The 25,747-nt window shown below is 43.6% G+C and overlaps 1 protein-coding gene across 1 annotated transcript in view; it reads right to left on the reverse strand.

Annotated features, from left to right (window-relative positions):
• Positions 1-224: 224 nt before the first annotated feature.
• blvrb (biliverdin reductase B) overlaps positions 225-25,747 on the reverse strand; it is a 50,011-nt gene continuing 24,488 nt past the window's right edge. The window contains 2 exon segments of the mRNA XM_034168864.1: positions 225-663; positions 16,542-16,673. Of these exon segments, the coding sequence (XP_034024755.1) occupies positions 509-663; positions 16,542-16,673 (287 nt within the window). The 3' untranslated portion in view covers positions 225-508.

Below are 25,747 nucleotides of genomic sequence, written 5' to 3' on the forward strand. Positions count from 1 at the left end.
AATTCAGAAGTCTTTTTTCTCAATCTCACATCCCACCTGTGGGACATACGCACTGATGACATTCGACACCGTCATCAATCATTGTGATTGCTGGGCTGTATTTGTACGTGGCTGCCGAGCTGCAGCATTTCTGTCTCTGCACATTTGACAAGTCTCTCTGCTGGGCTCCGTATTATTACTACTAATAATGTTCTTGCTTTAAAATCACACTCATGTGCGACACATTTTGGTGACTTACAAACTTTAATATTTGTTTATAAAACATTTGATGATTTCACTTGCCAAAATATGAATAAGCGTCAAAGAAAATTTTAACTTGGTAAAAATATAACACCAAGAAAAGGTGCTGATTCTTCAGTATGAAAGGATGTGATTTCTAGAACAATGCACAGAGTTCTTATTTTACTATATGAGCGAAAAACCAGCATTTCGTCATTTGCCAGAGTGAATTCATGAGAATAAAATGACTGACAGTGAATCCTTTCTCACTGCTGATCATTAATTACCCTTATTTAGACTCTGCACACACCCCAACTGTCTTGCCATCCCACTCGGTGGTGGACAGACATTTAACAAAGAAATGTCCCAGGTCGTGTTTGGAGATGGCTCTTCCTTTCAGCATGTTCTCAGTCACCATGTAACGCCCAGTCAGGGGAAGGTTGTCTGCAGACACACAAATCCTTCTGTTAGGAAAGAGACTCATTAACGACCATTCAATCCATTCAATCTCCCAGCAAGTCCATCCATTTTCTTCCGCTTTATCCGGGGTCGGGTCGCGGGGGCAGCAGCTCAAGCAAAGCCGCCCAGACCTCCCAATCCACACACACCTCCCCCAGCTCCTCCGGGGGAACCCCAAGGTGTTCCCAAGCCAGCCGAGAGACGTAGTCCCTCCAGCGTGTCCTGGGTCTTCCCCAGGGCCTCCTCCCGATGGGACGTGCCTGGAACACCTCTCCAGCGAGGCGTCCAGGGGGCATCCGGAAAAGATGCCCGAGCCACCTCAACTGGCTCCTTTCGACATGGAGGAGCAGCGGCTCGACTCTGAGCTCCTCACCCTATCTCTAAGGGAGCACCCAGCCACCCTGCGGAGGAAACTCATCTTGCGATCTCGTTCTTTCGGTCATGAGCCAAATCTCATGACCATAGGTGAGGATCGGAACGTAGATCGATCAGTGAATCGAGAGCTTTGCTCCCAGCAAGTCTCCCAGCAAAACCAGTCCAACAGGTGGAAGTCTTCCAGTGGTGTAGGACTCAAATATTCATCCTCTGTGGGGTCAGTGAAGTAACAAGAGTCACGTGGAGTCGTCAGTCACCCGGGGTCACTTGAGTTCAGGTGTTAGTTGTTACTTGAGCCAGCTTGCCAAGTCCAGTCTGAACAGGGTCTTAGTTTCATTTGAGGAGAGGTGAGGACCATCTTTGGATGAAAGGACAGACACTTGCACAAATTTTACTGACAAGCAGTCTTGCTTGGCAAGTGAGTAAACGCTTCATAAACTGTGGTGAACTGTGCGCAGCTGCATGCCAAAGTGCAAAGAAAATTTTTAAATGTTCAAAATTTCTGGCACACATTAGCACTTGCCACTTGCATGAACTCGTCGTGAACATTGCACAACCTATTCAAGAACACTGCGAGGTTGTGTGTCGCTGCATCATTGCGCAGAGTGCATCTGAATGTGAAATTAGATTGACGAGATGTTACATCTATAATAAACATAACTTTACAGATACATACAACTCATAAGCAGGAATGAAAATGCACCTGTTTTACCAATCAATTGACAGATAGATAGATAGATAGATAGATAGATAGATAGATAGATAGATAGATAGATAGATAGATAGATAGATAGATAGATAGATAGATAGATAGATAGATAGATAGATAGATAGATAGATAGATAGATAGATAGATAGATAGATAGATAGATAGATAGATAGATAGATAGATAGATAGATAGATAGATAGATAGATAGATAGATAGATAGATAGATAGATAGATAGATAGATAGATAGATAGATAGATAGATTCTTGACCACTTGACGCGCTTGAGACAACCTGCAGCTGTAGATCATTTCTCTGTGATTCTGGGAGCGATGACAGATGGTTTCATCAGCCACTTTCTGAGAGCAAATGATGGAATGATTATTTTATACAGCGTGGCATCAAGCAGAACAAAAGGGGTCACAATGGCACTATGAATTGAACAACAGTGTCAAGGTCCCTTTATAGGTGGGAGAAAGGTGACGTTTCATGTAGCAGCTTCTTCACTTTGGTTTCCTTCACACCTCTTTTACACAAACCATCTTATCTGTCTAAAATATGAACATAGTTATCTTGAACATGTGTCCTTTTAACTCCAGGTGTTGGGAACTGGCTGAGTCCTGACCAGAGGGACTGGTCCTCCTGTGTTGGGCCGTTCATTTCTTGAGTGGCTGTTTGATATTACTGGTGTAGAGATCACTGCACCCCTCGCTGCACTCAACCATGTACAACCCAATTCCAATGAAGTTGGGACGTTGTGTAAAATGTAAATAAAACAGAACACAATGATTTGCAAATCCTCTTCAACCTATATTCAATTGAATACACCACAAAGACAAGATATTTAATGTTTAAACTGATAAACTTTATTGTTTTTGTGCAAATATTTGCTCATTTTGAAATGGATGCCTGCAACACGTTTCAAAAATCTGGGACAGTGGTATTTTTACCACTGTGTTACATCACCTTTCCTTCTAACAACACTCAATAAGCGTTTGGGAACTGAGGACACTAATTGCTGAAGCTTTGTAGGTGGAATTCTTTCCCATTCTTGCTTGATGTACGACTTCAGTTGTTCAACAGTCCGGGGTCTCTGTTATCGTATTTTGTGCTTCATAATGCGCCACACATTTTCAATGGGTGACAGGTCTGGACTGCAGGCAGGCCAGTCTAGTACCCGCACTCTTTTACTGTGAAGCCACGCTGTTGTAACACGTGCAGAATGTGGCTTGGCATTGTCTTGCTGAAATAAGCAGGGACATCCCTGAAAAAGACATTGCTTGGATGGCAGCATATGTTGCTCCAAAACCTGGATGTACCTTTCAGCATTGATGGTGCCATCACAGATGTGTAAGTTGCCCATGTCATGGACACTAACACACCCCCATACCATCACAGATGCTGGCTTTTGAACTTTGCACTGGTAACATTCTGGATGGTCTTCCTCTTCTGACAGGAGAACACGACGTCCATGATTTCCAAAAACAATGTGAAATGTGGACTCATCAGACCACAGCACACTTTTCCACTTTGCGTCTGTCCATTTCAAATGAGCTCAGGTCCAGAGAAGGTGGCAGCGTTTCTGGATGTTGTTGATGTATGGCTTTCACTTTGCATGGTAGAGTTTTAACTTGCACTTGTAGATGTAGCGACGAACTGTGTTAACTGACAATGGTTTTCTAAAGTGTTCCTGAGCCCACGCGGTAAGATCCTTTACACAGTGATGTCAGTTTTTAATGCAGTGCCACCTGAGGGATAGAAGGTCACGGCATTCAATGTTGGCTTTCAGCATTGCCGCTTACGTGTAGAAAGTTCTCCAGATTCTCTGAATCTTCTGATTATTATGGGCTGTAGATGATGGAATCCCTAAATTCCTTGTAATTGAACGTTGAGAAACATTGTTCTTAAACTTTTGGACTGTTTTTTCACGCAGTTGTTAACAAAGTCGTGATCCTCACCCCATCTTTGCTTGTGAATGGCTGAGACTTTTGGGGATGCTCCTTTTTATACCAAATCATGACTCTCACCTGTTTCCAATTAGGTGTTCTTTGAGCATTCATCAACTTTCCCAGTCTTTTGTTGCCCTGTCCCAACTTTTTTGAAATGTGTTGCAGGCATCCATTTCAAAATTAGCAACCGGTCAATCCTCCTGGACAAAAACATTATTTAATTATCTGCTAGCGGATTAGCTGAACTATGCCCACCACTGGGTGACCCCTAATAAAAACAAGTCGAGCAGCCAAAAGGACTTACATATCCTGATAGGCAAGAACTGATTCAATTTTCAAGGGCAAAGACAGGAAAAATCTTAGAAAATTGAAAAAAAAAAAAATCCCTATCTTTAACACTTAGCAAATTTTCAAAAATTCATAATTTTGTCAAAAAGATCACATTTCTTTCATATTTGGGAACATTATGTAGGATGGTATCACAGCCAGTCTGCTCTGTGCAAGTCAGATCCCGTCAGATCTCAGAAGCTAAGCAGTGTGGGACCTGGTTAGTACTTGGATGGGAGACCTCTTCGGAACACCAGCGGCTGTGTGTGTTTCTCTAGGTAGAAATGGAGTTGCGTCAGGAAGGGCATCCGGCGTAAAATGTGTGCCAATTACCAATGCGGATCTGGCTGTATCTGCTGTGGCGACCCCACACAAAAAAAAACGGGAGCACCTGAATCGACAACAACAACAACATGTAGGATGATATCTTTTTATTGACTGTTATGTTTGATCCAGATTTGATCCAGATTACAGATTTTGGGGCCATTTTGATGTATATTTTACATTATGTCTTAATCAAACGTGAGCCAATCACTCTCACATTTCAAAGTGAGGTCCAGACTGGACCTCAAAGTTTGATGCAGATCTGATTCAGATTCTGGGTTCTGTGGACATTTTAATATTGAAAAGCATATTTTAGTGTACATTTTTCATTATACCTCAATCACTCTCATGTGTGACAATAAGGTGCAAACTGGCTAAGTTTGATCCACATCTGATCCGTGTTGCGGATTTAGTGGATATTTGATTTTAACATCTTCAACCACTTACTCCAAATAAAGGTCACTGATTTTAACACTGAAAAGCCTTTTTGATCTGTATTTTGTTATATTTTAGCTTATGAAAAGTCACTTCTAACAGGACTTTGACCTTGAAAGTGTTGGTGAAGGTTTGCACTCTACGAGTGCAGCACTCGAGTTCCTTTTGTTCTTCTTTTCTTCACCACCCAGTGTTGGTGGTCCTTCTTGCTCTTGAAGAGGTTTTCAGCCTGGTACCTCAGGGTTCTGATGAAGCTTGTGTTCCCCTGGGTAGTTGGAATTAAATAAAAAAGGTCCTGGCCTGTGTGGGGGGTTGGGGGGCTCCAGTAGACCACAGTATGCAGGTTTCTGTCCTCATTCATGGAAACAGAACAGTAAAGAAAAGGCAAACTGTGGTTCTTCATGTCCTCTCGTGTGAACTTAATGTTGTCATCCACTGAGACGATGTGTTCAGTAAAAGCTTGCACTTCCTGGGTTAACCCATGTGTCGTCCACATACAGTTGTGGTCAGAGGTTTACATACACTCATCATGGTCATGGATGTCATGGTAATTTTAGGCTTTTAATAATGTCTTTGAACTGTTCTTTTGTCAAGATGGAATGACAAAAACATCATTAATAACTTTAAAAAATGGGTGCACAAGTTTGAATTTATTTTGGATCTTCTCTAATCTGCACAGGGGGCAAAATTATGAATACAGGCTCAAACACATACAGTAGTGTTCAGAATAATAGTAGTGCTATGTGACTAAAAAGATTAATCCAGGTTTTGAGTATATTTCTTATTGTTACGTGGGAAACAAGGTACCAGTAGATTCAGTAGATTCTCACAAATCCAACAAGACCAAGCATTCATGATATGCACACTTTTAAGGCTATGAAATTGGGCTATTAGTAAAAAAAAAAAGTAGAAAAGGGGGTGTTCACAATAATAGTAGCATCTGCTGTTGACGCGACAAACTCAAAACTATTATGTTCAAACTGCTTTTTTAGCAATCTTGTTATGTGGGCCGCTGAAGAGGAGGTACTGCTGGCCCACCACCACCAGAGGGCGCCCTGCTTGGAGTGCGGGCTCCAAGCACGAGGGGGCGCCCGACCCAGAAGAAGTGACAGCTGTCACTCATCCTCAGCTCCAGCTGTCACTCATTCCTCATCATCACCATCACCATAAAGGCCGGACTGCAACTCCACCTCCTCGCCGAGAAATCAACTACCGAAGAGGTAATTTCTCTGCTGACTCAAATCGTTGAGTGATAATCTGAACTTCTTTTGCAGCCGTTATCCTGTGGTGTTCTGCCTTATCTGTGGGATTGGCGTTTGGTGTGATCAGCGACGGCTTCGCCTCACACCCCAAACCAAGATAAGTGGTTAAACAGGAGCTGCACGAGTGTGTGATTGGAGGTGGAGGTGCTCCCTCCTAACTGAGTGCAGACTGTGGATTACTGAGTGTGCGGATTCACACTCATTCATCTTGTCTTTGTTTTCTGCCAGCAGTACCAGGGTTGACAGCCGAAGACAGAGGCTACCTGGGGACTCGGGACTTGGCGGCTCCGGTGTTCTTCAGACCGTTGGTGGTGGAAGCCGTGTGGGACACGGCTCCTCTCTCGTCGGGGGTCTTCTATCTTCGAGCCTGCCCACACATCACCTGGTGTTAATTGACTTTACAAATTTTGTGTGTTTAGTTGTATGTTGTCACAACATTAAATTGTTACTTATTGGCTTATTCATTGTCCGTTCCTTTGCGCCCCCTGTTGTGGGTCCGTGCTACGACACCTTCCCAACAGGATTTCTCGGCCATTCATCATGGATCCCGAGGGGCGTCAACCCGAGCTCGAACGGCCAATGGAAGAGCCAGGAGCGCAGGCGTCAGCGGGAGGCGTGTTGAGTGAGCTGCAGCAGATCTTAACCGCCTTCACGGCTCGGCTGGAGTTAGTGACCGAGCAGAATGTTCTCCTTAACCGGAGGGTGGAGGCTCTCACCGCCAGGGTGGAAGCGCGCGATCAGGGCGCTGCTGCAGCCACTCCTCTTGCTGGTCCTGGGCCTGTAACAGACGTTCCACTGGTTGTTCAACGACCCCCCCCACCATCCCCTGAAGCATACATAAGCCCTCCGGAACCGTACGGAGGCTGTGTTGAGACGTGCGCAGACTTCCTCATGCAGTGTTCGCTCGTCTTTTCACAGTGTTCTGTCATGTACGAGTCAGACGCCAGCCGGGTGGCTTATGTTATTAATCTGCTTCGAGGAGAGGCACGCGCCTGGGCTACAGCGCTTTGGGAGCAGAATTCACGGCTCCTAACGTCTTATGCTGGGTTTGTACGGGAGTTCAAACAAGTTTTTGACCATCCCAACAGAGGCGAGACCGCTTCGAGCGTGCTGCTGTCAATGAGACAGGGCAGCCGAGTATGCAGTCAACTTCCGCATCGCGGCAGCGAGGTCTGGCTGGAATAACGTTGCGCTCCACGCCACCTTCGTAAATGGACTGTCTCCGGTCCTGAAGGAGCACCTGCTGGCTAAGGAGGAACCAGGAGGCAAGCTAACTAGCTTGCTAACGCTTTCGTTTTTATTTTTTTATTTTTTTTATTTTTATTTTATTTTAGCACCGTTGTCATGCATTGCCTGTGCTGCTTCATGGCCTGTTTGGTGCCTTGATTGGGGCACTCCTTCTGCTGAATCACCTCTGGATTATTTGCACATTATTCACTTTGTGTGTTTTTAGGAATCCGCTAGCTTAGCGCAGCTACTAGCTCTTAGCCGATTTAGCATGGCGGCTTCTCCTGTCTCTCCCGTACTTTTCTGCTCTGGGTGTGAAATGTTTAGTTATTCCTCGGCCTCCTTTAGCAGTAACGGTACTTGTAATAAGTGCAGCTTATTCGTAGCTTTGGAGGCCAGGCTGGGCGAATTGGAGGCTCGGCTACGCACCGTGGAAAATTCTACAGCTAGCCAGGCCCCTGTAGTCGGTGCGGACCAAGGTAGCTTAGCCGCCGTTAGTTCCCCCCTGGCAGATCCCGTGCAGTCGGCAAAGCAGGCTGACTGGGTGACTGTGAGGAGGAAGCGTAGCCCTAAACAGAAGCCCCGTGTACACCGTCAACCCGTTCACATCTCTAACCGTTTTTCCCCACTCGACGATACACTCGCCGAGGATCAAACTCTGGTTATTGGCGACTCTGTTTTGAGAAATGTGAAGTTAGCGACACCAGCAACCATTGTCAATTGTCTTCCGGGGGCCAGAGCAGGCGACATCGAAGGACATTTGAAATTGCTGGCTAAGGCTAAGCGTAAATTTGGTAAGATTGTAATTCACGTCGGCAGTAATGACACTCGGTTACGCCAATCGGAGGTCACTAAAATTAACATTAAATCGGTGTGTAACTTTGCAAAAACAATGTCGGACTCTGTTGTTTTCTCTGGGCCCCTCCCCAATCAGACCGGGAGTGACATGTTTAGCCGCATGTTCTCCTTGAATTGCTGGCTGTCTGAGTGGTGTCCAAAAAATGAGGTGGGCTTCATTGATAACTGGCAAAGCTTCTGGGGAAAACCTGGTCTTGTTAGGAGAGACGGCATCCATCCCACTTTAGAGGGAGCAGCTCTCATTTCTAGAAATCTGGCCAATTTTTTTGGATCCTCCAAACTGTGACTGTCTAGCGTTGGGACCAGGAGGCAGAGCTGTGGTCTTATACACCTCTCTGCAGCTTCTCTCCCCCTGCCATCCCCTCATTACCCCATCCCCGTAGAGACGGTGCCTGCTCCCAGACCACCAATAACCAGCAAAAATCTATTTAAGCATAAAAATTCAAAAAGAAAAAATAATATAGCACCTTCAATTGCACCACAGACTAAAACAGTTAAATGTGGTCTATTAAACATTAGGTCTCTCTCTTCTAAGTCCCTGTTGGTAAATGATATAATAATTGATCAACGTATTGATTTATTCTGCCTAACAGAAACCTGGTTACAGCAGGATGAATATGTTAGTCTAAATGAGTCAACACCCCCGAGTCACACTAACTGTCAGAATGCTCTTAGCACGGGCCGGGGCGGAGGATTAGCAGCAATCTTCCATTCCAGCTTATTAATTAATCAAAAACCTAGACAGAGCTTTAATTCATTTGAAAGCTTGTCTCTTAGTCTTGTCCATCCAAATTGGAAGTCCCAAAAACCAGTTTTATTTGTTATTATCTATCGTCCACCTGGTCGTTACTGTGAGTTTCTCTGTGAATTTTCAGACCTTTTGTCTGACTTAGTGCTTAGCTCAGATAAGATAATTATAGTGGGCGATTTTAACATCCACACAGATGCTGAGAATGACAGCCTCAACACTGCATTTAATCTATTATTAGACTCTATCGGCTTTGCTCAAAAAGTAAATGAGTCCACCCACCACTTTAATCATATCTTAGATCTTGTTCTGACTTATGGTATGGAAATAGAAGACTTAACAGTATTCCCTGAAAACTCCCTTCTGTCTGATCATTTTTTAATAACATTTACATTTACCCTGATGGACTACCCTGCAGTGGGGAATAAGTTTCATTACACTAGAAGTCTTTCAGAAAGCGCTGTAACTAGGTTTAAGGATATGATTCCTTCTTTATGTTCTCTAATGTCCTATACCAACACAGAGCAGAGTAGCTACCTAAACTCTGTAAGGGAGTTAGAGTATCTCGTCAATAGTTTTACATCCTCATTGAAGACAACTTTGGATGCTGTAGCTCCTCTGAAAAAGAGAGCTTTAAATCAGAAGTGTCTGACTCCGTGGTATAACTCACAAACCCGTAGCTTAAAGTAAGTTGGAGAGGAAATGGCGTCTCACTAATTTAGAAGATCTTCACTTAGCCTGGAAAAAGAGTTTGTTGCTCTATAAAAAAGCCCTCCGTAAAGCTAGGACATCTTTCTACTCATCACTAATTGAAGAAAATAAGAACAACCCCAGGTTTCTTTTCAGCACTGTAGCCAGGCTGACAAAGAGTCAGAGCTCTATTGAGCTGAGTATTCCATTAACTTTAACTAGTAATGACTTCATGACTTTCTTTGCTAACAAAATTTTGACTATTAGAGAAAAAATTACTCATAACCATCCCAAAGATGTATCGTTATCTTTGGCTGCTTTCAGTGATGCCGGTATTTGGTTAGACTCTTTCTCTCCGATTGTTCTGTCTGAGTTATTTTCATTAGTTACTTCATCCAAACCATCAACATGTTTATTAGACCCCATTCCTGCCAGGCTGCTCAAGGAAGTCCTACCATTATTTAATGCTTCAATCTTAAATATGATCAATCTATCTTTGTTAGTTGGTTATGTACCACAGGCCTTTAAGGTGGCAGTAATTAAACCATTACTTAAAAAGCCATCACTTGACCCAGCTATCTTAGCTAATTATAGGCCAATCTCCAACCTTCCTTTTCTCTCAAAGATTCTTGAGAGGGTAGTTGTAAAACAGCTAACTGATCACCTGCAGAGGAATGGTCTATTTGAAGAGTTTCAGTCAGGTTTTAGAATTCATCATAGTACAGAAACAGCATTAGTGAAGGTTACAAATGATCTTCTTATGGCTTCGGACAGTGGACTTATCTCTGTGCTTGTTCTGTTGGACCTCAGTGCTGCTTTTGATACTGTTGACCATAAAATTTTATTACAGAGATTAGAGCATGTCATAGGTATTAAAGGCACTGCGCTGCGGTGGTTTGAATCATATTTGTCTAATAGATTACAGTTTGTTCATGTAAATGGGGAATTTTCTTCACAGACTAAAGTTAATTATGGAGTTCCACAAGGTTCTGTGCTAGGACCAATTTTATTCACTTTATACATGCTTCCCTTAGGCAGTATTATTAGACGGTATTGCTTAAATTTTCATTGTTACGCAGATGATACCCAGCTTTATCTATCCATGAAGCCAGAGGATACACACCAATTAGCTAAACTGCAGGATTGTCTTACAGACATAAAGACATGGATGACCTCTAATTTCCTGCTTTTAAACTCAGATAAAACTGAAGTTATTGTACTTGGCCCCACAAATCTTAGAAGCATGGTGTCTAACCAGATCGTTACTCTGGATGGCATTTCCCTGATCTCTAGTAATACTGTGAGAAATCTTGGAGTCATTTTTGATCAGGATATGTCATTCAAAGCGCATATTAAACAAATATGTAGGACTGCCTTTTTGCATTTACGCAATATCTCTAAAATCAGAAAGGTCTTGTCTCAGAGTGATGCTGAAAAACTAATTCATGCATTTATTTCCTCTAGGCTGGACTATTGTAATTCATTATTATCAGGTTGTCCTAAAAGTTCCCTAAAAAGCCTTCAGTTGGTTCAGAATGCTGCAGCTAGAGTACTGACGGGGACTAGCAGGAGAGAGCATATCTCACCCGTGTTGGCCTCTCTTCATTGGCTTCCTGTTAATTCTAGAATAGAATTTAAAATTCTTCTTCTTACTTATAAGGTTTTGAATAATCAGGTCCCATCTTATCTTAGGGACCTCGTAGTATCATATTACCCCATTAGAGCGCTTCGCTCTCAGACTGCAGGCTTACTTGTAGTTCCTAGGGTTTGTAAGAGTAGAATGGGAGGCAGAGCCTTCAGCTTTCAGGCTCCTCTCCTGTGGAACCAGCTCCCAATTCAGATCAGGGAGACAGATACCCTCTCTACTTTTAAGATTAGGCTTAAAACTTTCCTTTTCGCTAAGGCTTATAGTTAGGGCTGGATCGGGTGACCCTGGACCATCCCTTGGTTATGTTGCTTTAGACGTAGACTGTGGGGGGGTTCCCATGATGCACTGTTTCTTTCTCTTTTTGCTCCGTATGCATCACTCTGCATTTAATCATTAGTGATCGATCTCTGCCCCCCTTCTCGGCATGTCTTTTTCCTGGTTCTTTCCCTCAGCCCCAACCAGTCTCAGCAGAAGACTGCCCCTCCCTGAGCCTGGTTCTGCTGGAGGTTTCTTCCTGTTAAAAGGGAGTTTTTCCTTCCCACTGTGGCCAAGTGCTTGCTCATAGGGGGTCGTTTTGACCGTTGGGGTTTTTCATAATTATTGTATGGCCTTGCCTTACAATATGGAGCGCCTTGGGGCAACTGTTTGTTGTGATTTGGCGCTATATAAGAAAAAAGTTGATTGATTGATTGATAGGTCACTTTGAGTACCTGGTCATGCCGTTCGGCCTCACTAACGCCCCCGCGATGTTCCAAGCTTTGGTAAATGACGTCTTGCGGGACTTCCTGCATCGGTTCGTCTTCGTATATCTGGACGATATACTCATCTTTTCCCCGGACCCTGAGACCCATGTCCAGCATGTACGTCAGGTCCTACAGCGGTTGTTGGAGAACCGGCTGTTTGTGAAGGGCGAGAAGTGCGAGTTCCACCCCACTTCTTTGTCCTTCTTGGGGTTCATCATCTCCTCCAACTCCGTCGCCCCTGATCCGGCCAAGGTTGCGGCGGTGAGAGATTGGCCCCAACCAACAAGCCGCAGGAAACTGCAGCAGTTCCTCGGCTTTGCAAATTTCTACAGGAGGTTCATTAAAGGCTACAGTCAGGTAGTTAGCCCCCTGACTGCCCTGACCTCCACCAAGGTCCCCTTCACCTGGTCGGATCGGTGCGAAGCCGCGTTCAAGGAGTTGAAACGCCGGTTCTCGACTGCACCAGTTCTGGTGCAGCCTGATCCTGATCGTCAGTACATAGTGGAAGTGGACGCCTCTGACTCAGGGATAGGAGCCGTGCTGTCCCAGAGCGTGGAAGCTGATAAGGTTCTCCATCCTTGTGCCTAGTTTTCCCGCAGGTTGACCCCAGCTGAACGGAACTATGACGTCGGCAATTGGGAGCTCCTCGCAGTGAAGGAGGCTCTTGAAGAGTGGAGACACCTGCTGGAGGGGGCGTCGTTGCCTTTCACGGTTTTCACGGACCATCGGAACCTGGAGTACATCCGGACCGCCAAGCGGCTGAACCCCAGGCAAGCCCGCTGGTCTCTGTTCTTCGGGCGCTTTGACTACCGGATCACGTACCGCCCTGGGACCAAGAACCAAAAATCGGATGCGTTGTCCCGGGTGCACGAAGAGGAAGCCAAGGCGGGGCTGTCGAACCCCACCGAGACCATCATCCCCGAGTCCACTGTCGTGGCCTCCCTCACCTGGGACATGGAGAAGACCGTCCGGGAGGCCCTGGCAAGGAGCCCGGACCCGGGGACCGGCCCCAAGAACAGACTGTACATCCCACCAGAGGCCAGAGCTGCCGTATTGGACTTCTGTCACGGATCCAAGCTCTCCTGTCATCTCCAACTCCCAGCTTCACTGTGGATCCACCCTGTGTTCCACGTGTCCCGCCTCAAACCGCACCACACCTCGCCCCTCTGTGCTCCGGGACCTACGCCGCCTCCTGCCCGGCTCATTGACGGGGAGCCTGCTTGGACAGTCCACAGGCTCCTGGACATCCGTCGTAAGGGCCGGGGGTTCCAATATCTGGTGGACTGGGAGGGGTATGGACCTGAAGAACGCTCCTGGGTGAAGAGGAGCTTCATCCTGGACCCGGCCCTCCTGGCCGAGTTTTACAAGAGACACCTGGACAAGCCTGGTCGGACGCCAGGAGGCGCCCGTTGGGGGGGGGGTCCTGTTATGTGGGCCGCTGAAGAGGAGGTACTGCTGGCCCACCACCACCAGAGGGCGCCCTGCTTGGAGTGCGGGCTCCAAGCACGAGAGGGCGCCCGACCCAGAAGAAGTGACAGCTGTCACTCATCCTCAGCTCCAGCTGTCACTCATTCCTCATCATCACCATCACCATAAAGGCCGGACTGCAACTCCACCTCCTCGCCGAGAAATCAACTACCGAAGAGGTAATTTCTCTGCTTACTCAAATCGTTGAGTGATAATCTGAACTTCTTTTGCAGCCGTTATCCTGTGGTGTCTGCCTTATCTGTGGGATTGGCGTTTGGTGTGATCAGCGACGGCTTCGCCTCACACCCCAAACCAAGATAAGTGGTTAAACAGGAGCTGCACGAGTGTGTGATTGGAGGTGGAGGTGCTCCCTCCTAACTGAGTGCAGACTGTGGATTACTGAGTGTGCGGATTCACACTCATTCATCTTGTCTTTGTTTTCTGCCAGAAGTACCAGGGTCAACAGCCGAAGACAGAGGCCACCTGGGGACTCGGGACTTGGCGGCTCCGGTGTTCTTCAGACCGTTGGTGGTGGAAGCCGTGTGGGACGCGGCTCCTCTCTCGTCGGGGGTCTTCTATCTTCGAGCCTGCCCACACGTCACCTGGTGTTAATTGACTTTACAAATTTTGTGTGTTTAGTTGTGTGTTGTCACAACATTAAATTGTTACTTATTGGCTTATTCATTGTCCGTTCCTTTGCGCCCCCTGTTGTGGGTCCGTGCTACGACACCTTCCCAACAAATCCTGTGAATCACAAAACTAGTATTTAGTTGTATTTCCACAGTTTTTCATGATTTCTTCACATCTGCGAGGCATTAATTCTGTTGGTTTGGAACCAAGATTTTGCTTGGTTACTAGTGTGCTTGGGGTCATTGTCTTGTTGAAACACCCATTTCAAGGGCATGTCCTCTTCAGCATAAGGCAACATGACCTCTTCAAGTATTTTGACATATCCAAACTGATCCATGATACCTGGTATGCGATATATAGGCCCAACACCATAGTAGGAGAAACATGCCCATATCATGATGCTTGCACCACCATGCTTCACTGTCTTCACTGTGAACTGTGGCTTGAATTCAGAGTTTGGGGGTCGTCTCACAAAACTGTCTGCGGCCCTTGGACCCAAAAAGAACAATTTTACTCTCATCAGTCCACAAAATATTCCTCCATTTCTCTTTAGGCCAGTTGATGTGTTCTTTGGCAAATTGTAACCTCTTCTGCACATGTCTTTTATTTAACAGAGGGACTTTGTGGGGGATTCTTGCAAATAAATTAGCTTCACACAGGCATCTTCTAACTGTCACAGCCCTTACAGGTAACTCCAGACTGTCTTTGATCATCCTGGAGCTGATCAATGGGTGAGCCTTTGCCATTCTGGTTATTCTTCTATCCATTTTGATGTTTGTTTTCCGTTTTCTTCCATGCATCTCTGGTTTTTTTGTCCATTTTAAAGCATTGGAGATCATTGTAGATGAACAGCCTATAATTTTTTGCACCTGCGTATACGTTTTCCCCTCTCCAATCAACTTTTTAATGAAACTACACTGTTCTTCTGAACAATGTCTTGAACGTCCCATTTTCCTCAGGCTTTCAAAGAGAAAAGCATGTTCAACAGGTGCTGGCTTCATCCTTAAATAGGGGACACCTGATTCACACCTGTTTGTTCCACAAAATTGACAAACTCACTGACTGAATGCCACACTACTATTATTGTGAACACACCCTTTTCTACTTTTTTTTTTTTTTTTTTTACTAATAGCCCAATTTCATAGCCTTAAGAGTGTGCATATCATGAATGCATGGTCTTGTTGGATTTGTGAGAATCTACTGAATCTACTGGTACCTTGTTTCCCATGTAACAATAAGAAATATACTCAAAACCTGGATTAATCTTTTTAGTCACATAGCACTACTATTATTCTGAACACTACTGTACATAAATTCACTAACATTTCAGTAAGTGGTGCTGAAGGCTCTACCATGTCTTTTAATGTGAGAAGGTCAAGGCCTATTAACTCCTTGTTAGTGATCATGATTGACTATAACTGGTAGTTTGTCTTTGCCAACATAAAAAGGACGTGTTTGACAGCACTCACTAGACAGATCATGACTTAGAACAATGGGGAAGTTCAAGGAACTCAGTGAAGATCTAAGAAAGAGAACTGTAGATTTCTACATGTTCTGAAGGTCTCTTAGAGCCATTTCTAAACAACTGCAGATCCAGATTCCAAGATCATCACTTCAAACAACTGCATGTAAGCACAAGTTAATTGAACGTGTCACCTCTTTACCCAGGTCTGGAAGAAGACCCAAACAGTCACCCTCGGATTTGAGGAAATTGTTTAGGATGTTCAGGAACAGCCCATTAAGCACTGAGGCTCAGTCCTACTATGAACTGGAAAGTGCTGGAACACCAGCGTCACTCGAGTTTTACATTGCCATGGACTGAGAGGGTGTAGGACCGTGGCAGTGGTCCAGCAGCGCTTCTGGTGGGCGTCCCTGGAAACCGACGTTCGGGACTATGTCCAGGCCTGTACCATCTGCAGTTATTCATGATGTTTGGTGTACAATCATTCCTCCCTGACAAAGGAACAGTTCAAAGACAGCATTAAAAGCCCAAAGTTACCATGACATTCACGCCCATGATGAATGTATGTAAACGTCTGACCATAACTGTATCTGAAGCTGTGGCTTGGTGTAGTTCCTCTGAAGGAGGACAGGGCCTTGGTTGGCCAACCTCTTCCATGGAGAGGTTGGCCATAATGGGAGATACTGAGATACTCCCAACAAGTGCCCAAGAAACGGAACACCAGCACCTTCACCTGAAGTTTGTTTATACCCGAAATGGACCTTTATGAAAACAGCTTCAAGAGCTGGAAGGAATATAAACACTGTGGTCAATGAAAAAAACAACAAATCCTTTAAGAAATTCAGGAGGATTTTCAACAAAGACAACATTCCTGTTTTTCAAACCCAGGAACACCATCACAGAGACACTGGACCACCCTGAAGACCATGCATACATACTTTAAGGACTTCAGCTTGGTAACTTCATTCACATCATTCCCATTATCATTTGGATGAAGTAAGGTATACTGACCATCGATGTGAGGAGGCATGACAGCGACATAGTCCAGTCCTGATTCCCTCAGCACAGCGTACATCCGGTCATGGTCCTCTGTGATGGGAATCAGACTTTGTGGGACTTTGGCTCGGTTCCACAGCAGGAAAGCTGGGATAGAGGAGGGAAAAAGGAACATGGATGACATGAAGGGAAAGGAAGAGGGCAAAGAAGAACATATGAACACATGAATGGACTGGTTTCTCCATTACTCCCAGATAACATCCTCTCTTCTTTCCACTCTACATGCACAGTAATTTTGGACTCTGTTGCACCGATGCGCTGCAAATCCAGGAAATCAAAATCCGACCCCTGGTTAAATGCCATGACCCGTGCCCTCAGGCAACGCTGCAGATGGGCAGAGAGAAAATGGAAAAAGGACAAACTACAGGTGTCTCTGGGTTTTCTGAGGGACAGTCTAACTGACTATCAGAAGGCTGTGAAGGAGGCAAAAGCACAATATCTGTCTCATATTATTTCGAGCAGTTGTCATCGTCCCAGTGTGTTATTTCAGACTATAAACTCAGTTGTAAATCCACACACCTCTGTTTTGTTGGACGCTACAACCACAACCTGTGAGGAGTTTCTTCAGTTTTTTATTGATAAGGTTTCATCAGTCAGACAGAACGCTGATCAGAGCTGTAATGTTGAGTTGTCTGCTCCTCGTGCACATTCTGCTGTGCTCGAACAGTTTGAGCCCATTTCTTTTGCATCTCTCGCTGATGTTGTAAAACACATAAAATCTACAAGTTGTCCTTTTGATGTTGTTCCAGCTAAGGTGCTGAAGGAGGTTTTTAATACTGTTGGGGCGGGTCTCCTAACTTTTATCAATGCTTGTCTTAGATCAGGGTCTGTTCCAGCTGCTTTTAAACATGCTGTGCTTCGACCTCTTCTTAAAAAACCTCACCTGGACTCATCAGTTTTATCCAATTTTAGACCTGTGTCTCATCTGCCATTTCTATCTAAGGTTTTAGAAAAGGTTGTCTTTTTACAGTTACAATCATTTTTAGAAGACAATCTCATCCTTGAAAAATTCCAGTCTGGGTTTAGATCGCGACACAGCACTGAGTCAGCACTTTTAAAAGTTCATAATGATATTACTCTGTCGGTGGATGCAGGGAATCCTGCTGTGCTGGTTCTGTTGGACCTCACAGCAGCCTTTGATACTGTGGATCACACAGTACTTGTTTCCCGGTTGGAACATTTTATTGGCATTCATGGTACTGCACTTAAGTGGTTTAGATCATATTTGGCTGAAAGGAGCTTTTCTGTCATGATTGGGGACCTTTCCTCATCAACTGCTCCTCTGTGCTGTGGAGTGCCGCAGGGATCTGTCCTTGGGCCGATTCTATTTTCTTTGTACATTCTGCCACTGGGGTCAGTTATAACCCAGCACAACCTGTCCTTTCATTGTTATGCAGATGATCTGCAAATCTATCTGCCTGTGAGGACTAATGGGAGTGATGCTTTGTCATCATTATTTAATTGCATTCGTGATGTAAAGCAGTGGCTGTCCCAAAACTTCCTTTACCTGAATGATGGTAAAACTGAGATTATGGTGTTTGAGCGTACTGGCATACCAAATGTGGTAACACCAAATTTTGGTGCTTTGGCTAACTATGTAAAACCAGCTGTCAAGAATTTGGGAGTGATATTTGACAGCTGTTTGAGGTTCGATCAACAGATAAATTCTGTTGTCAAAGCTAGTTTTTTCCAACTTCGCCTTTTGGCTAAAATAAAGCACTTTCTCAGTAAACGTGATCTTGAGACGGCCATTCATGCTTTCATCAGCTCCAGACTTGATTATTGTAATGCACTTTATTCGGGCATTAATCAGTCGTCTCTTGCACGTCTCCAGTTGGTGCAGAATGCTGCTGCTCGTCTTTTGACAAACACTTTTAGACGTGAGCATATTATGCCCGTCCTGTACTCACTCCACTGGCTTCCAGTTCGTTTTAGAATTGATTTTAAAATTTTAATGTTTGTTTTTAAAGCTATTTATGGCCTTGCACCTCCCTACTTGTCTGAAATTTTAACTTTGCGCAACTACAGTAGGATAATTAAGGGCGTCTAGCCAGCTTTACTTAGATGTTCCAAGGTCAAGATATAAACGGTGGGGTGATCATGCTTTCGCGGTAGCTGGCCCCAGACTGTGGAATGAGCTACCTCTTGAGTTACGTACTATTCCTGACCTAGCACTTTTTAAATTTAAGTTAAAGACTTATTTATTTAACTGGCTTTTAACACTTAGTGGGGAGGTGACATGTTCTGTTATTTTTATGTTCTTTTTTTTATGTGTTGTTTTAAAATTTTATTTTATATGTGTTTTATTTTTGTAAATTTGTGTTTTTTGTTGGGGAAGTGTCGTGACACGGACCCACAACAGGGGGCGTTAATGAAGGGACAATGGAATAGCCAAAAAGTAACAATTTAATGTTGTGAAGGTGCACAATGTGATACAGACAGATACAAATATGTGTTATATCAATCCAACAAAAGGTGACGTGTGGCAGGCTCGAAGATAGGAAACGTCCGGTGAGAGAGAAGCCAGAACCCACACAAGCCTCACCACCAACGGTCCTGAAGAACACCGGAGCCGCCAAGCCCTGCGCCCCAGGTGGCCACTGTCTTCAGCAGTCAGACCCGGTACTGCTGGCAGAAAACAGAAACAGTTCTGGACGAGTGTGAGTCCGCACACTCAGTAATCCCACAGTCTGTGTTCAGTTAAGGAGGGAGAACCTCCACCTCCAATCACACACTCGTGCAGCTCCTGAGTTAACCACTTATCTGAGTGGGGTGTGAGGCGAAGCCGTCGCAGTCCACACCAAACGCCAACTCCGCAGATAAGGCACACCACAGGAAAACGGCTGCAAAAAGAGATCAGACTAATACTCAAAGTTTAAGTCAGCAGAGAAAATTACCTGTATGGTAGACGATTTCTCGGCGAGGAGGTGGAGTTGCAGTCCGGTCTTTATAGTGGTGGTGATGGGTGACAGCTGGTGTTGATTGATGACAGCTGTCACCTCCAGCGGCTCCTACGCCCTCTGTGCTTGGAGCCCGCACTCCAAGCAGGGCGCCATCTGGTGGTGGTGGGCCAGCAGTACCTCCTCTTCAGTGGCCCACACAACAGTTTTAATGTTAAGCACTATGGACACCAGTCGGTGCTGTAAAGCGCTTTATAAATAAATGTTGATTGATTGATTGATGAGAAGATGAGTGATGAAAAGAGAGAGAGCAGAACCCAAATGAAGTGGATGAAATGAAGCATTTCTTTTGTCTTCAGAAAACAAAAGAATATTTACAGTCCATTCATGGTCTTATTTTAAAGTATAACGTCATTAACGTCGTTAAAGTATAAATCAGGGTCATAGTTTTGGTTATGTGTAAACGAAGTTGAAGATAGACACGTGGCCCAAAGTCTCTCACAGCTTTTATTTTTTCACTATATAACATGAACAATGTTGTTTTTGTTCCACTCTCGCTCCTCTGGCAAGGCAACATCACCCTAACAGGAGAAGACGTTGATGCCATTATTTTTCATTTACACGTACAGTAGTGTTCAGAATAATAGTAGTGCTATGTGACTAAAAAGATTAATCCAGGTTTTGAGTATATTTCTTATTGTTACATGGGAAACAAGGTACCAGTAGATTCAGTAGATTCTCACAAATCCAACAAGACCAAGCATTCATGATATGCACACTCTTAAGGCTATGAAATTGGGCTATTAGTAAAAAAAAAAAGTAGAAAAGGGGGTGTTCACAATAATAGTAGAATCTGCTGTTGACGCGACAAACTCAAAACTATTATGTTCAAACTGCTTTTTTTAGCAATCCTGTGAATCACTAAACTAGTATTTAGTTGTATAACCACAGTTTTTCATGATTTCTTCACATCTGCTTAATAACACTGCTTTCTTCACATTTCTTAATAACATTTACATTTACTCTGATGGACTACCCAGCAGTGGGGAATAAGTTTCATTACAGTAGAAGTCTTTCGGAAAGCGCTGTAACTAGGTTTAAGGATATGATTCCTTCTTTGTTATGTTCTCCAATGCCATATACCAACACAGTGCAGAGTAGCTACCTAAACTGTGTGAGTGAGATAGAGTATCTCGTCAATAGTTTTACATCCTCATTGAGCACAACTTTGGATGCTGTAGCTCCTCTGAAAAAGAGAGCCTTAAATCAGAAGTGCCTGACTCCATGGTATAACTCACAAACTCGCAGCTTAAAGCAGATAACCCGTAAGTTGGAGAGGAAATGGCGTCTCACTAATTTAGAAGATCTTCAGTTAGCCTGGAAAAAGAGTCTGTTGCGCTATAAAAAAGCCCTCCGTAAAGCTAGGACATCTTTCTACTCATCACTAATTGAAGAAAATAAGAACAACCCCAGGTTTCTTTTCAGCACTGTAGCCAGGCTGACAAAGAGTCAGAGCTCTATTGGGCTGAGTATTCCTTTAACTTTAACTAGTAATGACTTCATGACTTTCTTTGCTAATAAAATTTTAACTATTACAGAAAAAATTACTCATAACCATAGACCCAAAGACATATCGTTATCTTTGGCTGCTTTCAGTAATGCTGGTATTAGGTTAGACTCTTTCTCTCCGATTGTTCTGTCTGAGTTATTTTCATTAGTCACTTCCTCCAAACCATCAACATGTCTATTAGACCCCATTCCTACCAGGCTGCTCAAGGAAGCCCTACCATTAATTAATGCTTCGATCTTAAATATGATCAATCTATCTTTATTAGTTGGCTATGTACTACAGGCTTTTAAGGTGGCAGTAATTAAACCATTACCTAAAAAGCCATCACTTGACCCAGCTATCTTAGCTAATTATAGGCCAATCTCCAACCTTCCTTTTCTCTCAAAAATTCTTGAAAGGGTAGTTGTAAAACAGCTAACTGATCATCTGCAGAGGAATGGTCTATTTGAAGAGTTTCAGTCAGGTTTCAGAATTCATCATAGTACAGAAACAGCATTAGTGAAGGTTACAAATTATCTTCTTATGGCCTCAGACAGTGGACTCATCTCTGTGCTTGTCCTGTTAGACCTCAGTGCTGCTTTTGATACTGTTGACCATAAAATTTTATTACAGAGATTAGAGCATGCCATAGGTATTAAAGGCACTGCGCTGCGGTGGTTTGAATCATATTTATCTAATAGATTACAATTTGTTTATGTAAATGGGGAGTCTTCTTCACAGACTAAGGTTAATTATGGAGTTCCACAAGGTTCTGTGCTAGGACCAATTTTATTCACTTTATACATGCTTCCCTTAGGCAGTATTATTAGAAAGCATTGCTTAAATTTTCATTGTTACGCAGATGATACCCAGCTTTATCTATCCATGAAGCCAGAGGACACACACCAATTAGTTAAACTGCAGGAATGTCTTACAGACATAAAGACATGGATGACCTCTAATTTCCTGCTTTTAAATTCAGATAAAACTGAAGTTATTGTACTTGGCCCCACAAATCTTAGAAACATGGTGTCTAACCAGATCCTTACTCTGGATGGCATTACCCTGACCTCTAGTAATACTGTGAGAAATCTTGGAGTCATTTTTGATCAGGATATGTCCTTCAATGCGCATATTAAGCAAATATGTAGGACTGCTTTTTTACATTTGCGCAATATCTCTAAAATTAGAAAGGTCTTGTCTCAGAGTGATGCTGAAAAACTAATTCATGCATTTATTTCCTCTAGGCTGGACTATTGTAATTCATTATTATTAGGTTGTCCTAAAAGTTCCCTGAAAAGCCTTCAGTTAATTCAAAATGCTGCAGCTAGAGTACTGATGGGGACTAGAAGGAGAGAGCATATCTCACCCATATTGGCCTCTCTTCATTGGCTTCCTGTTAATTCTAGAATAGAATTTAAAATTCTTCTTCTTACTTATAAGGTTTTGAATAATCAGGTCCCATCTTATCTTAGGGACCTCTTAGTACCATATCACCCCAATAGAGCGCTTCGCTCTCAGACTGCAGGCTTACTTGTAGTTCCTAGGGTTTGTACGAGTAGAATGGGAGGCAGAGCCTTCAGCTTTCAGGCTCCTCTCCTGTGGAACCAGCTCCCAATTCGGATCAGGGAGACAGACACCCTCTCTACTTTTAAGATTAGGCTTAAAACTTTCCTTTTTGCTAAAGCTTATAGTTAGGGCTGGATCAGGTGACCCTGAACCATCCCTTAGTTATGCTGCAATAGACTTAGACTGCTGGGGGGTTCCCATGATGCACTGAGTGTTTCTTTCTCTTTTTGCTCTGTATGCACCACTCTGCATTTAATCATTAGTGATTGATCTCTGCTCTCTTCCACAGCATGTCTTTTTTCCTGATTCTCTCCCCTCAGCCCCAACCATTCCCAGCAGAAGACTGCCCCTCCCTGAGCCTGGTTCTGCTGGAGGTTTCTTCCTGTTAAAAGGGAGTTTTTCCTTCCCACTGTCGCCAAGTGCTTGCTCATAGGGAGTCCTTTTGACCGTTGGGGTTTTTCTGTAATTATTGTATGGCTTTTGCCTTGCAATATAAAGCGCCTTGGGGCAACTGTTTGTTGTGATTTGGCGCTATGTAAAAAAAATTGATTTGATTTGATCTGCGAGGCATTAATTTTGTTGGTTTGGAACCAAGATTTTGCTCGGTTACTAGTGTGTTTGGGGTCATTGTCTTGTTGAAACACCAAATTCAAGGGCATGTTCTCTTCAACATAAGGCAACATGACCTCTTCAAGTATTCTGACATATCCAAACTGATCCATGATACCTGGTATGCGATATATGAGCCCAACACCATAGTAGGAGAAACATGCCCATATCATGATGCTTGCACCACCATGCTTTACTGTCTTCACTGTGAACTGTGGCTTGAATTCAGAGTTTGGGGGTCGTCTCACAAACTGTCTGCGGCCCTTGGACCCAAAAAGAACAATTTTACTCTCATCAGTCCACAAAATATTCCTCCATTTCTCTTTAGGACAGTTGATTTTGGTAAATTGTAACCTCTTCTGCACATGTCTTTTATTTAACATAGGGACTTTGTGGGGGATTCTTGCAAATAAATTAGCTTCACACAGGCATCTTCTAACTGTCACAACACTTACAGGTAACTCCAGACTGTCTTTGATCATCCTGGAGCTGATCAATGGGTGAGCCTTTGCCATTCTGGTTATTCTTCTATCCATTTTGATGGTTGTTTTCCGTTTTCTTCCAAGCATCTCTGGTTTTTTTGTCCATTTTAAAGCATTGGAGATCATTGTAGATGAACAACCTATCATTTTTTGCACCTGCGTATAAGTTTTCCACTCTCCAATCAACTTTTTAATCAAACTACGCTGTTCTTCTGAACAATGTCTTGAACGTCCCATTTTCCTCAGGCTTTCAAAGAGAAAAGCATGTTCATCAGGTGCTGGCTTCATCCTTAAATAGGGGACACCTGGTTCACACCTGTTTGTTCCACAAAACTGCCGAACTCACTGACTGAATGCCACACTACTATTATTGTGAACACCCCCTTTGCTACTGCTTTTTTTTAACTAATAGCCCAATTTCATAGCCTTAAGAGTGTGCATATCATGAATGCTTGGTCTTGTTGGATTTGTGAGACTCTACTGAATCTACTGGTACCTTGTTTCCCATGTAACATGTAAGGTCAAGCACAGGGGGTCGTTTTGACCTTTGGGGTTTTTACGTAATTATTGTATGGCCTTGCCTTACAATATAAAGCGCCTTTGGGCAACTGTTTGTTGTGATTTGGCGCTATATAAATAAAATTTAATTGAATTGAATTGAATGTAGCAATAAGAAATATACTCAAAACCTGGATTAATCTTTTTAGTCACATAGCACTACTATTATTCTGAACACTACTGTACATGTGATGGCTTCTAATTTGCAAAAAGTGGTGGATGATTGGTCACCCAGACGAGTACGTTACTGCATTGCTTGTTTGGGGAAAAATGTTGCTTTGTGGGGGACCCCTAAACAATGTCCGATTACAATCAAATTTGGCACAGATCTTATATTTTATTAGTAGCACAAGAACATGTGACCCAAAAGATTTTGTAACATTTGACATTTTGAACAGGTCTACTGTACTCACGTTCAGCTGTTCACGTGCAGCCTGACTCACTGAGGATTACACCGACCGCCTGCACTTACAGTCCGGGAAAGATCCAAAACTTGTAAAGATGTGAAAAAATAAATAATTACCCAGGAAAACAAAGGGATACACTAAATTTGACAATCTGTGTGATGGTACAGTGACATTGTGCCATTGTTTAGGGAGAGCCCTGGACAATTGATGTTGTTTAAAAATGCAAAAGTACTTTTTATCCAATTAATTGGTGATGGTCTAGTGGTTAAGGTGTTGGGCTTGAGTCCAGAAGATCAAATCAAATCAATTTTATTGAAGAGCAGAGATCAATCACTAATGATTAAATGCAGAGTGGTGCATACAGAGCAAAAAGAGAAAGAAACACTCAGTGCATCATGGGGAACCCCCCAGCAGTCTACGTTTATAGCAGCATAACTAAGGGATGGTTCAGGGTCACCTGATCCAGCCCTAACTATAAGCTTTAGCAAAAAGGAAAGTTTTAAGCCTAATCTTAAAAGTAGAGAGGGTGTCTGTCTCCCTGATCCGAATTGGGAGCTGGTTCCACAGGAGAGGAGCCTGAAAGCTGAAGGCTCTGCCTCCCATTCTACTCTTAAAAACCCTAGGAACTACAAGTAAGCCTGCAGTCTGAGAGCGAAGCGCTCTGTTGGGGTGATATGGTACTAAGAGGTCCCTAAGATAAGATGGGACCTGATTATTCAAAACCTTATAAGTAAGAAGAATAATTTTAAATTCTGTTCTAGAATTAACAGGAAGCCAATGAAAAGAGGCCAATATGGGTGAAATATGCTCTCTCCTTCTAGTCCCCGTCAGTACTCTAGCTGCAGCATTTTGAATTAACTGAAGGCTTTTCAGGGAACTTTTAGGACAACCTGATAATAATGAATTACAATAGTCCAGCCTAGAGGAAATAAATGCATGAATTAGTTTTTCAGCATCACTCTGAGACAAGACCTTTCTAATTTTAGAGATATTGCGCAAATGTAAAAAGCAGTCCTACATATTTGCTTAATATGCGCATTGAAGGACATATCCTGATCAAAAATGACTCCAAGATTTCTCACAGTAT

The sequence above is a fragment of the Thalassophryne amazonica genome, chromosome 4 (assembly GCF_902500255.1).
Source record: "Thalassophryne amazonica chromosome 4, fThaAma1.1, whole genome shotgun sequence".
Classification (NCBI taxonomy): domain Eukaryota; kingdom Metazoa; phylum Chordata; class Actinopteri; order Batrachoidiformes; family Batrachoididae; genus Thalassophryne; species Thalassophryne amazonica.